The sequence below is a fragment of the Theropithecus gelada genome, chromosome 14 (assembly GCF_003255815.1).
Source record: "Theropithecus gelada isolate Dixy chromosome 14, Tgel_1.0, whole genome shotgun sequence".
Lineage (NCBI taxonomy): Eukaryota > Metazoa > Chordata > Mammalia > Primates > Cercopithecidae > Theropithecus > Theropithecus gelada.
Genome location: NC_037682.1, coordinates 61,691,305 through 61,713,340, shown reverse-complemented (window position 1 = coordinate 61,713,340; position 22,036 = coordinate 61,691,305). Strand labels below are relative to the sequence as shown.

At 38.5% G+C, this 22,036-nt stretch overlaps 1 protein-coding gene across 1 annotated transcript; it reads right to left on the bottom strand.

The window, feature by feature from the left end:
- Positions 1-3,735: 3,735 nt before the first annotated feature.
- On the bottom strand, positions 3,736-4,679 carry LOC112607353 (olfactory receptor 51I1-like). The gene is given in 2 exon segments (XM_025358473.1): positions 3,736-4,094; positions 4,097-4,679. Coding segments are annotated over 2 exon segments (942 nt in total).
- Between the last annotated feature and the right edge of the window lie 17,357 nt (positions 4,680-22,036).

Here is a 22,036-nt window from a genome sequence, read left to right as displayed (position 1 = left end):
TTGTATATCAATTACATCTTAATAAAGTTAAAAAAAAAGAAATGTTATTATTTGTATTAGTTAGCTGCCATTAAAATAAGCATCAGAGATTTTAAATGACAGGTCTAACTGGCCCAGATAAATGAAGAGATCAGGTGAAATTAGTAGTACTGATATCAGCCGTTACATATATAAAGTGTTCTGCTATTTCATTTCAGATTAGTTACCTGATATTGTCCTTTGACAACAGAGAAAACATTCTGGTTAACACAGCCTTCTGGTGAAGTGGGAGCTAGGGAGTGAAACTATGATTGTTCCCACTGCATACTGAATTCCCTGAGTGCCGGGGAAGATGAGCCTCTTTGGGGCCCCATTGGTAGTGATGGTGGACACTTCGCAGCCAACAGTCACAGCTGAAGAAAATGGCTCTGACAGGAAAGAGAAACACTTATCCCTTGAGATGAGCACAAAGGTGCACTTGGAAAGCACCTCAGAGGGGAACCAGTGGGCACCAACACTCCAACTGCTCCCTTTGAGGCTCACCTCCTTGAAGCTCTCAGATAACTCTTAGTTGCTGGCATTCATCTAAAAATCTGTCCTCTTTCTGTCTCAGTTTATTACAAACCTAATTTTTTTTGTAGAAAAGTAGAAAATTCATTTTCCCAAATCTCACTAACCAGATACTAACAAAATTTGTGATAATCCTTCAAAATATTTGTTCTATACAAAAGTACAAATATTTAGCAATAACATGATATGCTAGTGTTTTATCCAAAACAAAAGTCAGCATCTATAATGCTATTTGATAATATGTACTTTATTTGAAAATATTCTTTTACATGGTTTATACAATCCTTTCAGCTATCCTGAGCTAGAAATCCATTCTGGCAGGACATGTTCTATTTTAATTAATACAGTTTGTTTTTATATTCACATTTTAACACTTGGGAGGTCTACTATATTTCTGTTCTCATTGTATTTGAGGGCAGACAGTCTCATTTGTATAAGAATTTCAAACTAACTTTAAAATTATTTTGTTGAGCAATGGGGAAAGGATTCCCTATTTAATAAATGGTGTTAGGAAAACCGGCTAGCCATATGCAGAAAGCTCTAATTGGATCCCTTCCTTACACCTTATACAAAAATTAACTCAAGGTGGGTTAAAAACTTTTCAGTATTTCAGAAATTAATAGTTTCATATTGTTCTATCATATTTGGCAAATTTTATCAATTTTCAGTAATATTTACATTTAAGCCTTTGTGTTTTCTTGATCCATAATATTATTTGTGAATAATGACAAAATGGTCACATTAATTTATCCATTCTATAAGTATTTATTGAAATTTAATATGTAATCTTACAATGCTAAATTCTAAAAGATAAAAATCTGGTTACTATAAAAGTTTTTTTTTTTAATTGAGTACGTATTATATGCTAACCAGTATATCAACCATCTTACATACATTATCTTGAGACTTTATAAAAACCCAACAATCTAGTCATTTTAAAAACTCAATTTTAGAAATGATTGAGTCTCAGAGATTTTGGAATTTTCTAAGGCCATGATATGCCTTTCAAAAAATTTGCACTTATTCTAATATTAACAAAATAATTCATTCTTTCAAGAAGCTTGTAATTCAAATAAACAGCTATATGCAATAAACAGAAAAGGACAGAATGGTTTCTAAATGCTGTATTATAATTCTACACAAAAAATAAAGCATAAAAATAATAGAATATATGTTTTATCGCTTTTTGAGGGAGGAGAAGCAGGTAGGTAGAGGGCTCATAGCAAATGAAGGGCTGGAAATGTTTCACAGAGTGGATAACCCAAAAGCTGAGTCAGTGCCTGGCCCAGGGTATCTGTTTAATAAATATTATTTTGATGAATAAATAGACTGATGTACAGTTTTTAGGCACATGAGTGTGGAGAAGAATTTCTAAATAGAGGCTGTTAGAACAAAACTACAGAAGCATAAAGCAGCCTGTTGGTTCAGGAACCACATGTAGTTTATTATAGCTAGAGCAAATTATTTTGGGGTGGGAAAAATGATTAAGAATAATAAGGCATAAAAGACACTTGCTGTGATGATAATATTAAGAGATGTGCTAAGGGACTTGATTTTTAGGCAATGAGAAACTAAAGAGTATGACACATTTTATAATCAGATAGACTCTTTAGAAGATCTCTATAGTTGTGGCATGGAAAAAGGAGAAAAGGGAATGGTAAACAATGAGATCAGTTTGGAAGACAATGCCATGTGAAGTGACAGGAGATAATGAAGGCCCCAAATAAGGTAGCAACAGTGGTGATATAGACACAGAGACAGGGTAAGTCAAAGTCTAATCAGAGTTGTCAGGATTTAGTGTTCAATCACAGATAAAGCGATAAGGTAAAATAGCTCCTCCTGTCTCAAGTTTTACTACATTGGTCAAGGATTCCTACAAATAAATGATAAATAATTATAGTTTTAAAAAGTAGAGACAAATTATTTTATTTTAAGTATATGATCTGACAAGTTAAGAAAATACACCGAAAAAATTGCTTTATTTTTACATAAAACACATTTTTGTTTCATTTTATCTTTTCTGAAGGCTATTGCCAACATAGTTTTTATTATTTCAGTCATTAATGTGATGAGTTGTATTAAAGAATTTCTTTTGGCAGGGCACAGTGGCTCACACCTGTAATCCCAGGACTTTGGGAGGCTGAGGCCGGTGGATCATGAGGTCAGGAGATCGAGACCATCCTGGCTAACATGGTGAAACCCCATCTCTACTAAAAATACAAAAAATTAGCCGGGCATGGTGGCAGGTGCCTGTAGTCCCAGCTACTCGGGAGGCTGAGGCAGGAGAATGATGTGAACCCGGGAGGCAGAGCTTGCAGTGAGCTGAGATTGTGCCACTGCACTGCAGCCTGGGCAACAGAGCGAGACTCCATCTCAAAAAAAAGAAAAAAGAATTTCTTCTAAAAAATAGTAATTAATTTAATCCTACACATATATATATATATGCATATACAAACATACATATATCTGTAAATCTCTCTCTAAAGATATATATATATGTATTTCATGTTTGACCAAATAGTCTTCCTACTTTATTATTTTCTTAATTCTCTGTTACTATACACACAGACATACAATATAAATTATCCTACAAACTTCACCAACTTTTAATATTACTTAATTTTAAATAATTTAATATAATTTACATGCAATTACACTTATATCATTTTTAAACACTAAGTGGATGGTGCATGTTATATGAAATAAACAGTGTCATGCATAGTTATTGGGTTGTGGGTGGGGGGGGGTGTGTGTGTGTGTGTGTGATTTTAACTAATATCTCTTTGACATAATACTTGGCAAAAGAATCCTTTCCCCCATTACGACAGTGTATCCATGGTAATCAGTAATTTCTTTTCTGATGATTCACATTAAACAAAAGATAATAGCAACATATTGTGACAAGATGAAGGATTAATTATGAGAATGCATATTCTTGGATTTAAAAAGAAGGAAATTAAGCAATTACTTTTTTAAAAAAATTATAGCCCAATTTAACTTGGCAAAACCTGTTAGGTTTAGACTTAACTGTTGCCAGGATGCAACAACTGATAGCTGGAATCCTAATGGAAGGTCAGTGCCCTAAAGGATATTTAAAATGCCTTGTTGAAGTAGGTCTTGAAAACTCAAATTTGCGGAGTAAGGATAAACATCCTCTGAATCTCTTCTTTTCAACAAGTCTCCTGCTCAAATCCTGGTTGCCAGTAGTATTTTGCAAAGCCTCTGACGAATCTGTTTGGTTTTAATGGAATAGATGACAGGGTTGAGCATCAGAGGCACAAAGAGATAGATAAGGGACATGAGTGTGTGTACATACCATGGGGCATGCCTCCCATACCGAGCAGCCATAGACACACACACCATGGGCACATAGAAGATGAGCGCAGCACACATGTGTGACACACAGGTGTTAAGAGTCTTTAATCGCTCCTCCCGGGAGGCTATGGCAAGTACAGAGCAGAGTATGAGCACATAGGAGAGGAGGATGAGGGCAGAATCCAGGCCAAAGGTAAAGATGACGATGAATAGACCATACATACAATTAAGGTGATGTCGCCACAGGGCTGGCAGATCAGATTTGGATGCAGGCAGTAGGCATGGGAGAGGACATTGGCCTTGCAGAAGGGTAATCTCTTCAGAAGGAAAGAGAGTGGGAAAACCATGCAGAAACTGCGGATAATAATGGACATGCCCATATGCACCACACGGGCATCAGTGAGCACTGTGGCATAGCGCAGCGGGATACAGATGGCCACATAGCGGTCGAAGCTCACGGCCAGCAGGATGCCAGACTCCACAAAGGAAAAGAGATGGATAAAGAACATTTGGACCAGCAAGAATAAAAGTTGATCTCCCTTAAGTGGAAGGAAAAATGTGGCCAGAACCGTGGGTAGTGTGGGAAAAGACACACCTAGATCATTAACTGAGAGCAAGGATAGGAAGTAGTACATGGGCTGGTGCAAGCTCCACTCCTTCTTGATAATGAAAAGGATACGGGCATTGCCCACAATGGAGACAATGTAGAGAGCACCAAGGAGCAAAAAAGACCAGTGTTGAGATGTCTCCAGCCCAGGGAGTCCTGTCAAGATGAAATGAGGAAACCCTGAGCTGTTGTGGGAATTACCTCTCATGCTGGAACTCCTGCTTAGATTCTAGGGCCACTATCCTGTAAAGAAGACAAATATACAGTTTTATCCATGGTTTCTGCCTAACATTTTAAGACCCCCACATACTATCAAGTCCCATAATTTATTGCATTAATACATTTAGTTCACCAGACTATTTATCCTTGCCTCTCCTACTTACCAAGATTTCATGAATGGCCTGGGTTGTCTCAGCTTATCTGGCTGGCAAGACAGGTCCATTTGCCCTCCTTTTCACCTGCCTCTATTGGGCTCTTTGTCACATTTAAAGCTTTGAACTCTTCAATTCATGGGTATCAATTTGTTCAAGACCTAAGACAAAAACTCTTCTTTCCAATTACTACTTTTTCAACAATTATGCTCTCTTCCTGAGGAAATCACTTATTCACGAACAATAATAATTTCCTCTTTGCATTCTTTCATGTTAATGAACTTCCACTACTCTCAGTTTCCCTGCTCCTATACAGTCTCTCAGTTAAATTATTTTATCCATTCATCTGGACAAAAGATAAATGGACAGGGAAATGTTCATTCGTGGAGATAATCTTCCAGACATTCATCAAGGTACATTAGACTTTTATATTACCATCCACTTTTTCATTCTTTTATCCATTTAGCTTGAGGCATCACTTTGCTCTCTGACTAATTTAATTTGATTAAAGTAAGTTTTTAATAATTTATTTTATAACCAAATCATTTCTAGCTTCTAAATGCCCTGGGGTTAATAATCATTTCTCTACACCACAGAATTGCTTTTCATCTGTGTTCACTATCTCTTTGAACAATATCATCATTGTGCCCAAGATTAAGATTTTAAATCTAAATGTAACTTTGATTTCTTCTTTTGCTTTACCTACTACATTAAACCAAGTAAGACCTGATGAAAAGACCAAACCCCAAGTGCCTCTGTCAGCACCTTCCTCCATTTCACTCCACCTGCAGTTCCACTCTTTAGACTCAAGATATCACATGAGTATAGCATAATAAAGGACTCCTAATAAATATCTTGCCACTCTCTATTCATCTCTAAAGTAGAACTAATATTTTTAAATGCAAATCTGAAAATGCACTGTTCCTATTAGAATTGTTAAATGATCTCTCATTATCAAATGATAAAATCCAAACTCTGCCTAGAATTAAAAACCCTCTATAGTCAGTATTTCTCTCAATATTTTTTGCCTCAATTCTTAAAATTATCTTTCTTATACCTCAAGACACACAGATCAGTCTACTTGCTGTCATCTATGTTTGACCTGCTGCTCACCAGCTCCCAAAGGTTGCCCAGACTGTATGAATATACCCATTCAATCCATCTTCCAGGACTGAGGTCCAAGGATGCCCTCCTTCATGCGTGTTTGACCACTCATTGTCAACAGAGGTACATTCCCCATACTGCTCACAGATGTAGACTTGTATCTCCTTTGTTCCATTCTTCTGTCTACCTTACATTATAGCTTTATAAATTTTATATATTCTTCTGTCTCACCAGCTTCAAAAACTCCACTGTCACTCTTATTCAGTCCCTGCTATGCTATGGTTAGTGCTGGGCTTGTCCAGGAGAGGTATCGGTAAGTCACTTTCTGAGTTTTGGACTCTTTGCTGTAAACTGGAGATGCTAGGAAATTTACCTAACGGGAATATGAACAGCCGAAAGTAAACAGTTATAAAATCTTTCAGGACCAAAAGCTTTTGCAACTCTGAGGTCTAAAGCTTCTCTACACCCCTTCTTTTTCTGGTTGTCAATTGTATAAATGAGTAAGTATACCAATTCATAGTCTAGTTTGAGAGACTCCTAAGGAAATATAACAGTTCAATTACTCAAAAGTTAAGAAATACAGGAAAGATTTTTAGGAGAGAACAAAAGAGGGGAATTTGCAATATTCTAAGGCAACTTTCCATCTGCCTTTGCTTCTCCATCTGCACTCAGAACTCTGCTACCCTTCTTTCTCAGAATACATTTTTTTTCTTTATTCCAGATTCTTAGGATCTCTTTGTTTGGCCTACCTGCAGTCTTCCACTTTTTTTTTTTTTTTTTTTTTTTTTTTTTGGCCTCTGTATGCAATATAAGGATACCTCTGATTTGGAGTATTTGAACACTAAATAGGGTCCTGCCAAGTGCCTTCTAAAACAGAATAAGTGCATTTATATACCCCTTGATATGAGAGTTTTCTGAAAAATATATGTGGTGCTTATTCACACCAAAGCATCTACGTACAAACTATAGCCTGACAGGGTATCTTTTCTGAAAAAGCAATGTATGAAGCAGAAAGCATGGTGGAATTTCAGAAACCAAGAGCAACAGATAGAAAGCAGAGCACTGGAATGGTAATGGAGATGAGCACATGCAGAGAACAAAGGAAGCTGACTCAGATTAGGGGCAACCTTTCTTCTGGTTGCACGAGTCACCAAAAGCACAGAACTTTCTCAGGCTGGAAACAGAAAGATGTGGCAGATAAGTCAGAAATCTAAAGCATTAGAGACCCTCAACACACGTTACTTGAAGACACCAAATAAAGCACAAGAAATAACGTGGGCAGCTGCAGTAATGTGGTTAGGAGCAAAGGCCAAATGTCATCTGATACCCAGCAAGAGGATGGAAACATTATCCTACAATCAAAGAGAAACAAAATGAACCACGAACCTAAATGAGCTTCAAGCAGATTCTTCCCCAGTGCTCCCAGTAAGGAATGCAGCCCTGCCAACAGCTTGATTTCAGGCTTAAGAAACCCTCAGCATTTAGGGTTCTAGATTTCTGATTTACAGAAACGACAATATAAGAAGTTGTTTTAGGCTGACCACTGTGTAATTATTTCTTACAGCAGCAACAGGGATTAATACAGTGAGCCTTAGGCAAAAGAAACAGGACAGGCAGAGAACAAAGGATTATTCCTGACAGATAATAGCAACACAAACACAGGTATGAAGGTTTGAAAATGATATTGAAAAGCAGAATTAGTGGCAAGACAAGGAGGATTCATAAGGCTTAAAGAGTGAGTTAGGGGGGGCGGAGCAAGATGGCCGAATAGGAACAGCTCCAGTCTCCAACTCCCAGCGCCAGGGACACAGAAGACCGGTGATTTCTGCATTTTCAACTGAGGTACTGGGTTCATCTCACTGGGGAGTGCCGGACGATCGGTGCTGGTCAGCTGCTGCAGCCCGACCAGCAAGAGCTGAAGCAGGGCAAGGCATCGCCTCACCTGGGAAGCGCAAGGGGGAAGGGAATCCCTTTTCCTAGCCAGGGGAACTGAGACACACAACACCTGGAAAATTGGGTAACTCCCACCACAATATTGCGCTTTAAGCAAACAGGCACACCAGGAGATCATATCCCACACCTGGCCGGGAGGGTCCCACGCCCACGGAGCCTCCCTCATTGCTAGCACAGCAGTCTGTGATCTACCGGCAAGGCAGCAGGGAGGCTGGGGGAGGGGCGCCCGCCATTGCTGAGGCTTAAGTAGGTAAACAAAGCTGCTGGGAAGCTCCAACTGGGTGGAGCTCACAGCAGCTCAAGGAAACCTGCCTGTCTCTGTAGACTCCACCTCCGGGGACAGGGCACAGCTACACAACAACAACAACAACAACAAAAAAGCAGCAGAAACCTCTGCAGAAGCAAACGACTCTGTCTGACAGCTTTGAAGAGAGCAGTGGATCTCCCAACACGGAGGCTGAGATCTGAGAACGGACAGACTGCCTGCTCAAGTGGGTCCCTGACCCCTGAGTAGCCTAACTGGGAGACATCCCCCACTAGGGGCAGTCTGACACCCCACACCTCACAGGGTGGAGTACACCCCTGAGAGGAAGCTTCCAAAGCAAGAATCAGACAGGTACACTTGCTGTTCAGAAATATTCTATCTTCTGCAGCCTCTGCTGCTGATACCCAGGCAAACAGGGTCTGGAGTAGACCTCAAGCAATCTCCAACAGACCTACAGCTGAGGGTCCTGACGGTTAGAAGGAAAACTATCAAACAGGAAGGACACCTACACCAAAACCCCATCAGTACATCACCATCATCAAAGACCAGAGGCAGATAAAACCACAAAGATGGGGAAAAAGCAGGGCAGAAAAGCTGGAAATTCAAAAAATAAGAGCACATCTCCCCCGGCAAAGGAGCGCAGCTCATCGCCAGCAACGGATCAAAGCTGGACGGAGAATGACTTTGACGAGATGAGAGAAGAAGGCTTCAGTCCATCAAATTTCTCAGAGCTGAAGGAGGAATTACGTACCCAGTGCAAAGAAACTAAAAATCTTGAAAAAAAAGTGGAAGAATTGACGGCTAGAGTAATTAATGCAGAGAAGGTCATAAACGAAATGAAAGAGATGAAAACCATGACACGAGAAATACGTGACAAATGCACAAGCTTCAGTAACCGACTCGATCAACTGGAAGAAAGAGTATCAGCGATTGAGGATCAAATGAATGAAATGAAGCGAGAAGAGAAACCAAAAGAAAAAAGAAGAAAAAGAAATGAACAAAGCCTGCAAGAAGTATGGGATTATGTAAAAAGACCAAATCTACGTCTGATTGGGGTGCCTGAAAGTGAGGGGGAAAATGGAAGCAAGTTGGAAAACACTCTTCAGGATATCATCCAGGAGAACTTCCCCAACCTAGTAGGGCAGGCCAACATTCAAATCCAGGAAATACAGAGAACGCCACAAAGCTACTCCTCGAGAAGAGCAACTCCAAGACACATAATTGCCAGATTCACCAAAGTTGAAATGAAGGAAAAAATCTTAAGGGCAGCCAGAGAGAAAGGTCGGGTTACCCACAAAGGGAAGCCCATCAGACTCACAGCAGATCTCTCGGCAGAAACTCTCCAAGCCAGAAGAGAGTGGGGGCCAATATTCAACATTCTTAAAGAAAAGAATTTTCAACCCAGAATTTCATATCCAGCCAAACTAAGTTTCATAAGTGAAGGAGAAATAAAATCCTTTACAGATAAGCAAATGCTTAGAGATTTTGTCACCACTAGGCCTGCCTTACAAGAGACCCTGAAGGAAGCACTCAACATGGACAGGAACAACCGGTACCAGCCATTGCAAAAACATGAAAAAATGTAAAGACCATCGAGGCTAGGAAGAAACTGCATCAACTAACGAGCAAAATAACCAGTTAATATCATAATGGCAGGATCAAGTTCACACATAACAATCTTAACCTTAAATGTAAATGGACTAAATGCTCCAATGAAAAGACACAGACTGGCAAACTGGATAAAGAGTCAGGACCCATCAGTCTGCTGTATTCAGGAGACCCATCTCACACGCAGAGACATACATAGGCTCAAAATAAAGGGATGGAGGAAGATTTACCAAGCAAATGGAGAACAAAAAAAAGCAGGGGTTGCAATACTAGTCTCTGATAAAACAGACTTTAAACCATCAAAGATCAAAAGAGACAAAGAAGGCCATTACATAATGGTAAAGGGATCAATTCAACAGGAAGAGCTAACTATCCTAAATATATATGCACCCAATACAGGAGCACCCAGATTCATAAAGCAAGTCCTTAGAGACTTACAAAGAGACTTAGACTCCCATACAATAATAATGGGAGACTTCAACACTCCACTGTCAACATTAGACAGATCAACAAGTCAACAAGACAGAAAGTTAACAAGGATATCCAGGAATTGAACTCATCTCTGCAGCAAGCAGACCTAATAGACATCTATAGAACTCTCCACCCCAAATCAACAGAATATACATTCTTCTCAGCACCACATCGTACTTACTCCAAAATTGACCATATAATTGGAAGTAAAGCACTCCTCAGCAAATGTACAAGAACAGAAATTATAACAAATTGTCTCTCAGACCACAGTGCAATCAAACTAGAACTCAGGACTAAGAAACTCAATCAAAACCTCTCAACTACATGGAAACTGAACAACCTGCTCCTGAATGACTACTGGGTACATAACGAAATGAAGGCAGAAATAAAGATGTTCTTTGAAACCAATGAGAACAAAGATACAACATACCAGAATCTCTGGGACACATTTAAAGCAGTGTGTAGAGGGAAATTTATAGCACTAAATGCCCACAAGAGAAAGCAGGAAAGATCAAAAATTGACACTCTAACATCGCAATTAAAAGAACTAGAGAAGCAAGAGCAAACACATTCCAAAGCTAGCAGAAGGCAAGAAATAACTAAGATCAGAGCAGAACTGAAGGAGATAGAGACACAAAAAACCCTCCAAAAAATCAATGAATCCAGGAGTTGGTTTTTTGAAAAGATCAACAAAATTGACAGACCACTAGCAAGACTAATAAAGAAGAAAAGAGAGAAGAACCAAATCGACGCAATTAAAAATGATAAAGGGGATATCACCACCGACCCCACAGAAATACAAACTACCATCAGAGAATACTATAAACACCTCTACGCAAATAAACTGGAAAACCTAGAAGAAATGGATAATTTCCTGGACACTTACACTCTTCCAAGACTAAACCAGGAAGAAGTTGAATCCCTGAATAGACCAATAGTAGGCTCTGAAATTGAGGCAATAATTAATAGCCTAACAACCAAAAAAAGTCCAGGACCAGATGGATTCACAGCTGAATTCTACCAGAGGTACAAGGAGGAGTTGGTACCATTCCTTCTGAAACTATTCCAATCAATAGAAAAAGAGGGAATCCTCCCTAACTCATTTTATGAGGCCAACATCATCCTGATACCAAAGCCTGGCAGAGACACAACAAAAAAAGAGAATTTTAGACCAATATCCCTGATGAACATCAATGCAAAAATCCTCAATAAAATACTGGCAAACCGGATTCAGCAGCACATCAAAAAGCTTATCCACCATGATCAAGTGGGCTTCATCCCTGGGATGCAAGGCTGGTTCAACATTCGCAAATCAATAAACGTAATCCAGCATATAAACAGAACCAAAGACAAGAACCACATGATTATCTCAATAGATGCAGAAAAGGCTTTTGACAAAATTCAACAGCCCTTCATGCTAAAAACGCTCAATAAATTCGGTATTGATGGAACGTACCTCAAACTAATAAGAGCTATTTATGACAAACCCTCAGCCAATATCATACTGAATGGGCAAAAACTGGAAAAATTCCCTTTGAAAACTGGCACAAGACAGGGATGCCCTCTCTCACCACTCCTATTGAACATAGTGTTGGAAGTTCTGGCTAGGGCAATCAGGCAAGAGAAAGAAATCAAGGGTATTCAGTTAGGAAAAGAAGAAGTCAAATTGTCCCTCTTTGCAGATGACATGATTGTATATTTAGAAAATCCCATTGTCTCAGCTCCAAATCTCCTTAAGCTGATAAGCAACTTCAGCAAAGTCTCAGGATACAAAATTAATGTGCGAAAATCACAAGCATTCTTATACACCAGTAACAGACAGAGAGCCAAATCATGAATGAACTTCCATTCACAATTGCTTCAAAGAGAATAAAATACCTAGGAATCCAACTTACAAGGGATGTAAAGGACCTCTTCAAGGAGAACTACAAACCACTGCTCAGTGAAATAAAAGAGGACACAAACAAATGGAAGAACATACCATGCTCATGGATAGGAAGAATCAATATCGTGAAAATGGCCATACTGCCCAAGGTAATTTATAGATTCAATGCCATCCCCATCAAGCTACCAACGAGTTTCTTCACAGAATTGGAAAAAACTGCTTTAAAGTTCATATGGAACCAAAAAAGAGCCCGCATCTCCAAGACAATCCTAAGTGAAAAGAACAAAGCTGGGGGCATCACGCTACCTGACTTCAGACTATACTACAAGGCTACAGTAACCAAAACAGCATGGTACTGGTACCAAAACAGAGATATAGACCAATGGAACAGAACAGAGTCCTCAGAAATAATACCACACATCTACAGCCATCTGATCTTTGACAAACCTGAGAAAAACAAGAAATGGGGAAAGGATTCCCTATTTAATAAATGGTGCTGGGAAAATTGGCTAGCCATAGGTAGAAAGCTGAAACTGGATCCTTTCCTTACTCCTTATAAGAAAATTAATTCAAGATGGATTAGAGACTTAAATGTTTGACCTAATACCATAAAAATCCTAGAGGAAAACCTAGGTAGTACCATTCAGGACATAGGCATGGGCAAAGACTTCATGTCTAAAACACCAAAAGCAACGGCAGCAAAAGCTAAAATTGACAAATGGGATCTAATTAAACTAAAGAGCTTCTGCACAGCAAAAGAAACTACCATCAGAGTGAACAGGCAACCTACAGAATGGGAGAAAATTTTTGCAATCTACTCATCTGACAAAGGGCTAATATCCAGAACCTACAAAGAACTCAAACAAATTTACAAGAAAAAAACAAACAACCCCATCAAAAAGTGGGCAAAGGATATGAACAGACATTTCTCAAAAGAAGACATTCATACAGCCAACAGACATATGAAAAAATGCTCATCATCACTGGCCATCAGAGAAATGCAAATCAAAACCACAATGAGATACCATCTCACACCAGTTAGAATGGCGATCATTAAAAAGTCAGGAAACAACAGGTGCTGAAGAGGATGTGGAGAAATAGGAACACTTTTACACTGTTGGTGGGATTGTAAACTAGTTCAACCATTATGGAAAACAGTATGGCGATTCCTCAAGGATCTAGAACTAGAAGTACCATATGACCCAGCCATCCCATTACTGGGTATATACCCAAAGGATTATAAATCATGCTGCTATAAAGACACATGCACACGTATGTTTATTGCGGCACTATTCACAATAGCAAAGACTTGGAATAAACCCAAATGTCCATCAGTGACAGATTGGATTAAGAAAATGTGGCACATATACACCATGGAATACTATGCAGCCATAAAAAAGGATGAGTTTGCATCCTTTGTAGGGACATGGATGCAGCTGGAAACCATCATTCTTAGCAAACTATCACAAGAACAGAAAACCAAACACCGCATGTTCTCACTCATAGGTGGGAACTGAACAATGAGATCACTTGGATTCAGGAAGGGGAACATCACACACCGGGGCCTATCATGGGGAGGGGGGAGGGGGGAGGGATTGCATTGGGAGTTATACCTGATGTAAATGACGAGTTGATGGGTGCAGCAGACCAACATGGCACAAGTATACATATGTAACAAACCTGCATGTTATGCACATGTACCCTACAACTTAAAGTATAATAATAATAAATAAATTTAAAAAAAAAAAAAGAGTGAGTTAGAAATTAGTGAGATATCCACCTACAAAGAATATGAAGAGTGACCATGGCGGGGGCAAGTATAAGTGAATAGGGACTTTACCACCATTGCTATAAGCAGAAGAAAGAAAACCCACTTGGGCTTAGTGATAGGAAATTGAGATTTCTTGTCTAATCACATCAACATTCAGTTGAGGAAAGGAGGGGAAACAGAGTTATAGAGAAATTAAAAACATGTTATCCAATTTTAAAATAGCTTTCTAAATAAAGTATGAAGGAGGAAGACCTTTAGCAAACAAGTGATCTGGGAAACAAAATTCCAGCCCAGGAAAGCAGTTAGGCAAAGCCCTTAATGATGGCTGCGTTACCAGGCCTGTGAAGCAACTCACCGAGTCTGAAGCAAAGGAATAACTTGGTTCAACTATTGAGGTCAGGGGAAGATGACTAAGAGAATTTAAAAACTCTAATGGAAGATTCGTGTGACTAAGAATATGAACAGATTTGAGGAAAAAATTAACTCAGTGGTTTCAGTAATTAACACAAATTGTAACGGACACTATGTACTGGTCATAGATGCTTCCATATTTCCCATTTTATAACTTCTTCTTTCTCAAACTACACACCTCTCTTATCCTGCTCTTACCTCCAGCTTATGATCTTATCTTTTATTTCAGAAGAATGTTAATTTTAAAATTGTTCTTTCATAGTATTATAATCTATTTTAGAGTAAAATATTTTAGAATTTCATAATTCATTGAAGTATAAAGAGATTGCTGATATATAATTATATGCAAATATAATCATTTATTAATTTATTCCTCACTAATTTTGTGTTTGGTATATTGAAGGCCCTGTGTTAGAGGCTGAAGATTACAAAGACATATGGTATCTGCCCTGGAGTTGCTCACAATTCAGTGCAGGACACAAGGTAACCACATTAACTGACTTGATTACAATGGGATTATTCAGAGTATAGTGAGAACATAAAGCAGGTAGAAACAGTTCATTTAAGGTTCAGGAAAGTCTTAGACAAAATATTCCTTTAGACTATGACTTATGCATGTAGTATTTTAAAGCTGAACAAAGAATGTTGCTTTTATCCTCATTGAATAAAAACAGTATTAGTAAATAAGCTGTACGTGTATATTACTGCACAATTTTTAGAGCAGTTTATTTTGTTTTCTCTTCAGAATGAACCTATGAGGTAGATACATCAAAGATTGGTACCACTTTTATAAGTGAAGAAATTAAGACCTAGAGAGGATTATTCCACTTATTCAGGATCTCACTTCTCCTTTTACTTCCCCTTACAGGGGAGATTATAGGGCACAGAGGAAGAGAAAACATTTTCTGATATGAAACCCTGATGTGAGGAAAGTCATTATTAGTTCATATGTTCATTCATTTTGTTCACTCATTATTTCCTTTTCTTGTTCATTCATTATTTTTTATTCATCCATTTTTTACTTATTATTTCATTATTACTTTAGCACCATCAGCTGCTATCTAAATGGTGGGCCCATTGTGAGTCTAATGTGGATGGAAAGATTAAAGACAAGCTTGCTGCCTTAAGGAGCTCAGATTCCTTCAGGGCAAAGCAGATAGACATAAGAGGGTCAGGGAAGGGTCACAGGAGGGAAATAAGTAAAGGCTGTTGAGTTGGTAGAGAGAAGCGCTTACGTATTTCAGAGTCTCCTATGTGGGAAAGCAAACAAAACAAAACATACCAGGAATCCTAAAATCTAATTCTGACTACTAAAGTAGCATAGCTGTCTAACTCCAAAACTATAAAACCTTTCAAACACCATGGTGACAAAGGTCCTGGCTTCTGGCAGCACCAGAAGTCAACCACTCATGTTAAACTTGCATGTTGGTAGTTGTGTATACATACTCCATAGTTACTCCTAGCCCTTCCTCTTTTTCAGAGTCGTACAGGGCCATAACCAGAAGTCTCTGCACGTCCTCCAGAGAATGATCCCACCCTGCAGTGATGGTCAACAGTCTCCTGATTATTTTTGAAGAGAGACTGTTTTTTTTTCATTGCCTCTAGAGGATATAGACATAGTCAATTTCTGGATAGGACCCAAAAAATATCCTGACAGGTGCTAGCCCAATGTGCTACATTAAATGATTGATCATTGATCCTAGAACTTTAAGTGCAGTGCTAGCATCCCCTGATTGATTCATTCCTACTTTGATGTCTGTCTGGCTATACTCCCAACACTAGATCATCTAGGGCTTCTAGATATCCCAAAGGGTCAGAACTCGACCCTGAAGAGCATCTTGAAAACCCTGCAGCATATCTCCTTTGTCTTAATGCAGTAGATGATAGGATTTAGCATGGGAGGCACAAATAGGTAGAGAATAGACATGAAGATATGAGGCAGGCCAGTCGCAAAGCAATTCACAATGGACACACTAACCATGGGCACATAAAAGATGAGCACAGCTAAGATGTGGGACACACATGTGTTGAGTGTGTGGAGGAGCTCCTCCCGAGAGGCAATGGCCAGCACTGATCACATGATGAGTACATAGGAGATGAAGATCAGTATAGAGTCCAGGCCAAAGGTGAACAACACAATGGACAGTCCATAGTGCCTGTTGAGGGAGACATCAGTACATGCCAATTTAATCATATCCACGTGAAGACAGTAGGCATGGGAGAGAACGTTCTGGTGGTTACAGAAAGGCAGTGTGTTCAGCAGCAGTGGGAAAACCAGGATGAGGGCAAAGCTGGAGAGGACAGTATCCAGGCCCATCACCACAATGCAGCCATTGGTGAGCACCGCAGCATAGTGCAGTGGGTTACAGATGGCCACATAGCGATCGAAGCTCATAGCCAGAAGGATGCCAGACTCTGTCCAAGAGAACAGGTGGATGAAAAACATTTGGACCAAGCAGGCGTTAAAAGCAATCACTCGGGCATGGAAGCAGAGGGCAGCCTGCACAGTTGGCAGTGTGGAAAAGGACACTCCCAAGTCATTGAGTGAGAGGAGGGGTAAGAAGTAGTACATGGGTAGTGCAGGCTCTGCTCCTCCTTGGTAATAAGGAGGATAAGGGTGTTACCCACTATGGAGATGGCATAGAGTAGAAGAACAGAGAGATAGCCAGGGCTCTATGGCCTCCATTCCTGGGAAACCCGTCAGAATAAAGCTGGGAGCATCAGAGGCATTGATCCTGAAGTTGCCCATGAGAGGCTGGGACATTTGTCATTAGCCAGCTTGATCAACTGGAGAAACGACAACATCATGTGTCTAAGATTACTACTGTTCATAGGAAAGAAAACAAAACCCTGAGGTTTATACGTTATAATTACACATAGAATTTATTGCTGAAATATACTGAGATAATTACCAGGAAGTTATAAAATGCTAGCTGTTAAAAGAGAGGCTTCTTTATCAGACCTCTTTCAAAACATGAATAAATTAGCATTCTTTTTCAAGGCAGTTGATTAGTTAATTCAGCCCCATTGGTAGCCCTTTGGATATCTCCTTTATGGTCATTGTTACAGCTTTCTTTCATATATGTAAGATTACTATAGCCATGATCTTAGCTAATCCATAAGAGATGTTAACATTTACAGTCAGTCTGATAGATGAGGAAGTTACATAGCTAGAACCCAAACTTTGTAAGCCAACTTCCATCTGAAGTATTTACATGGTTCAGAATCTCACATTAAACACTGAAAGGTTCTTTCAGGAAGCCTGGAAAATCAATAGTTTGTGAAGGGTATCACAGAGCATTAGTTAAAAGTTTGAGTCCTAGTGCTGCCACTTAATAGCTATGTGACATCAGCCAAATTTTCTAAATGATCTTTTTCACTTTTAAAATAAGGCAAAAATACTCGTTCTATGGATATACACGTATGCCTATGTGAAAAGAGAAAGAATGAGAAAGACAGAGGAGAGAAAATTTAGACTTGGAACAGATCCTTACTATTAATAAGAATTATAGGTGTACTACAGTTATTATTATTTGAAAGTATTTTTAGATGATAAATTGATGTGACAAAAGCCTGCTAAATAATAGCATTCTCTCATCTCCATAACACGCCATGCCATTCCTTTCAAAGAAGCAGAACATCAAGCTTTCATAGGAGCAGATGAGAGATGTTGCCTTCCATCAGCACCAACAAGACTGTGAGAAGAGTTGACAAAGGAGTAACACAATGTACTTTATACTCTTCCCCTTGCTTTTTGCACTGTGGGATTTTAGAAATAACCATTCACAGAAGAAGCTGCATTTATGAATATTTCATCATATTTCTGTGACATATCCAAAAAACTCTTGCATACCCTGTAGATAAGTGACTTCATCTGCTATTTTCACAACTTGGGTGTTAAATCTCCTTCTAGCCCTCATGAATAATACCTAATGTTTTAGTATAATTACCCACCATTGAGTAATTTATCAAACCACAGTCATACTTATTATTTTATATGACCCTTGGGTGAATTATTCTCTGACATAAGTATTATATCAATGAATAATCAGATTAGACATCAGGAAAGTATTGTCTACCAGAGGGATAACAATGTGAGAAAAAGTTCCAAGGACCCATTACTGAATGATGGGTTTGCTGAATGCTCCATTGGATGTGAAGAGGTCAGGAGGATTTACCAGACAAGCCTTGGGAAACCTGTAAAGCATAATGAGCTCCCATTAGTACTACACAAAGAAATGGGCATTGTGGATTTTAGAGGAGATGGTCTCAGAAAACGATTAGATCACCCACTTCTTGAACAACCCACCCATGAGTCTTATTCCACCATGCTGTATGTTTCACTATAAGGAAGTTTAAAATTATCTTATCTAAAAACCCACTGCTGCAGAATAAACTCAGCTTTAGTACATCTTTTGTGTCCTAATTAGGGAAGATGGAGTTTCGCTGAGTAGTTTCTGTGGATGCTAGCATCATCTCTGTTCCTTAATATTGTTCTCCATGTTTATGTCAAGTAAAAAGTGGAGGCAGATGTTAAAGAGAGAAGTGATAAAGATCCAGAATGAGAGAGGGTAGAAGGGCAAAAGAAAAGACAAAGAATAATAAATAAAGAAGGGAATAAAAAATATAAAGAAAATAATCTGGAGATGGGGAGGGATAGGTAAGAGAAGGGAATTGCAAAACCAGAGAGGAAATTTTAGAAATATGTAGACTGGAACATCGAATGTGGAGAGGAAGTGATAAAGATTCCAAATGAGAGAGAAGTAGAAAGACAAAAGACAAAGAATACTAAATAAAGAAGGGAATAAAAATATAAAGGAAATAATCTGGAGATGGTGAGGGATAGGTAAGAGAACAGAATTGCAAAACCAGAGAGGAAATTTTAGAGCTACAGTGACTAGAACATTAAACATGGAGAAAAGGGAGGAAAAGACAAGTAAGAGAGAACTCTTACAGAGCAATGCCCAAGCCTACCCCAAGTACACCAGGGAAATGAGCTTTACTTTTCTCGGGCTAAATCAAGGCGGTAGAATACCCCACATTCACATCACATTTCACAGGAGCTGCCTCTCAAGCTCTGAACAGTGGAGGGACTATAGCAAGCCATAATATTCCCCAACCAAACTCTGTTGGGAATAGGCTCCACAGCGGGATCTCATTGTATGCCTCTTGACGTCTATTCCCAAGGGTGGTTCAGACTGCTATGTGAAGGAAAACACCACATTCCCTTTCCTTCTGACTGGGCAGAGTTTAAGCTGCCCCCACGCCACTTCCTTCTGGCTCCTACGGTCCAGTGAAGGAAGTGACTGTCCTAAGGATACTCTGGCAAATGAGGAATTTGAGTACCCAGGAGCCTAGTGTTAGTAAATGGTAAACCAGAAATATAACATTATTTCTGACCTTCAGCTCCAGGGTTTCTTTTTTCCAAGCCAAATTCCCCATTTCAGGGCTCACTTCTCAGGGTACTTTCAGAAGCTAGACTGCCGAGTTAGCTAAAGTCATAGATGACAGCAATACAATAGTCATCAATGATACTCAGTGTTTTCATTGTTCCCTAAACTCCATCAAAAACTTTAGGCTTATCTCATCCAATCTCGATGACCAAATTTAGAGAGAGGGATTCTCTTCCCATTTTACAGATGAGAAAATTTGGTGTTCAGGAAGTGAAATTAACTTCAAAATGATAATACAGCTGAGCAACAGAGCTGCATTCAGTCACAGACCACTCATGTATTCACTGAACATTTTCTGAATACATAAAGATGAAATTAATTTTAGCTTATGTTATATTTTTTTCCTTTTCTATCAAATCTGTTTTTGAGGGAGATTGTACAGACAGAGGCAAAGGCAGAGAGATAAGCAATTAAATAGGAAACAAAGAACGCATAAGAAAAAAGGATAAAGATGGTAATTATTAACAAATAGATGAGGCCTATTCCAGGGTCTTTAATGTTGAAAAATGTTTATTATGTGCTCAGAAAATGTTGAGTGAATATCGCTGATGTTTTAAAGGTTCACTTATGTTATTGCATATATCCATACTTCATATTCTGATACAATATTCTATTGCACGAAAAAAAAATGTTTTCTTTCTCATTAATCAGTTGAAGGGCATTTGAACTGCTCTTTTGTTTTGGCTGTGATGAGTGATACCTCTTTCAATATTTGTGTAAAAACTTTGGCATAAAAACAAAGTTTTCGGCCAGACGCAGTGGCTCACGTCTGTAATCCCAGCACTTTGGGAGGCCGAGGTAGGAGGATCACCTGAGGTCAGGAGTTTGAGACCAGTTTGAGACCGACATGGTGAAACCCTGTCTCTACTAAAAATAAAAAATTAGCTGGGCGTGGTGGTGGGCACCTGTAATCCCAGCTACTTGGGAGGCTGAGGCAGAAGAATTGCTTGAACCTGGGAGGCGGAGGTTACAGTGAGCCGAGATTGCGCCATTGCATTCCAACCTGGACAACAAGAGCTCACTGACAACAAGACAACTCTGTCTCAAAAAAAAAAAAAAAAAAGTTTTAGTTTTCAGTTGTTTTGAGTATACCTAAAAGTAAAATTGCTAGATCATCTGATAATGTTGTTTAAATGTTTGAAGAAAAGCCAAACGGTTTTCCAAAGAGGCTGTAATGATTTGTATTTCACCAGTAAAAGTATGAGGATTCCAATTTCTCCACATCCTCATAAACTCTTTATATTTTTTGTGTTCTATTTTTGTTTGTTTGTTTATAGTCATCAGAATTAGTGTAGAATATTATCTCATACTGGTCGTGATGTGTATTTCCCAAATGAATAATGATGTTGCATATCTTTTTATTTGCTTATGGCTATTTCTGTATCTTCTTTACAGGAATATCTATTCAAATTCTTTAGCCATCTTTAAATTGGATTATTTGTCATTTCTTTGGTTAGGTTTTAAGGTTACTTATGTATTGTGAATATGAACCACTTGTCAGATACATGATTTGCAAATATTTTCTTCTATTCTGTATGTTTTCTTTTCACCTCTTAACACTGCCTTTAGAAGCACAAAAGGTTTGTTTCTGATGAAGTACAATCTATCAGATTAGTTTTAGTTTTTTGTGCTTTGGTTATCATATCAAAAAAAAAAAGCATTGCTTAAAATAAGAACACAAAGATTTACATCTAAGTTTTCCTTGAAAAGTATTATAGTTTTACATCTAATATGTAGATATTACATAATTTTGAATTGATTTTTCTGTATAGTTTGAGCCCAACTTCATTCTTTTGCATGTGCATATCCACTTATTCTATCAACATTTGTTGAAAAGATTATTCTTCCCATATTTAACAGTCTTGGCATCATTGTTGAACATCAGTTGATCATGCATGCGTGGGTTTACTTTTAGATTCCTAATTCTATCCCACTGATCTATGTGTATTAATATATTTTGTGTCAATATCACACTCTCTTGATTAATGTAAATTTGTAATAAGTTTTGAAATATGAAACAATGAGTTTTCAAACTTAGCTCTTCTTTTTTAAGATCGTTTTGGATATTATGAGCCATTTGAAGTTCTATAAATTTTAGGAGCAGCTTGCCAATTTAAGCAAAAAAAGTGGCTGGAATTTGATAGAAATTGCTTCTAATATGCAGAACAATATGGAGAGAAACTACCTATCAAAGATTATTAATTTTCTGAATCCAGGAACATGGCATGTCTTTCCACTTATTTTTTTAAATTTTCTTTAAATAATATTTTATA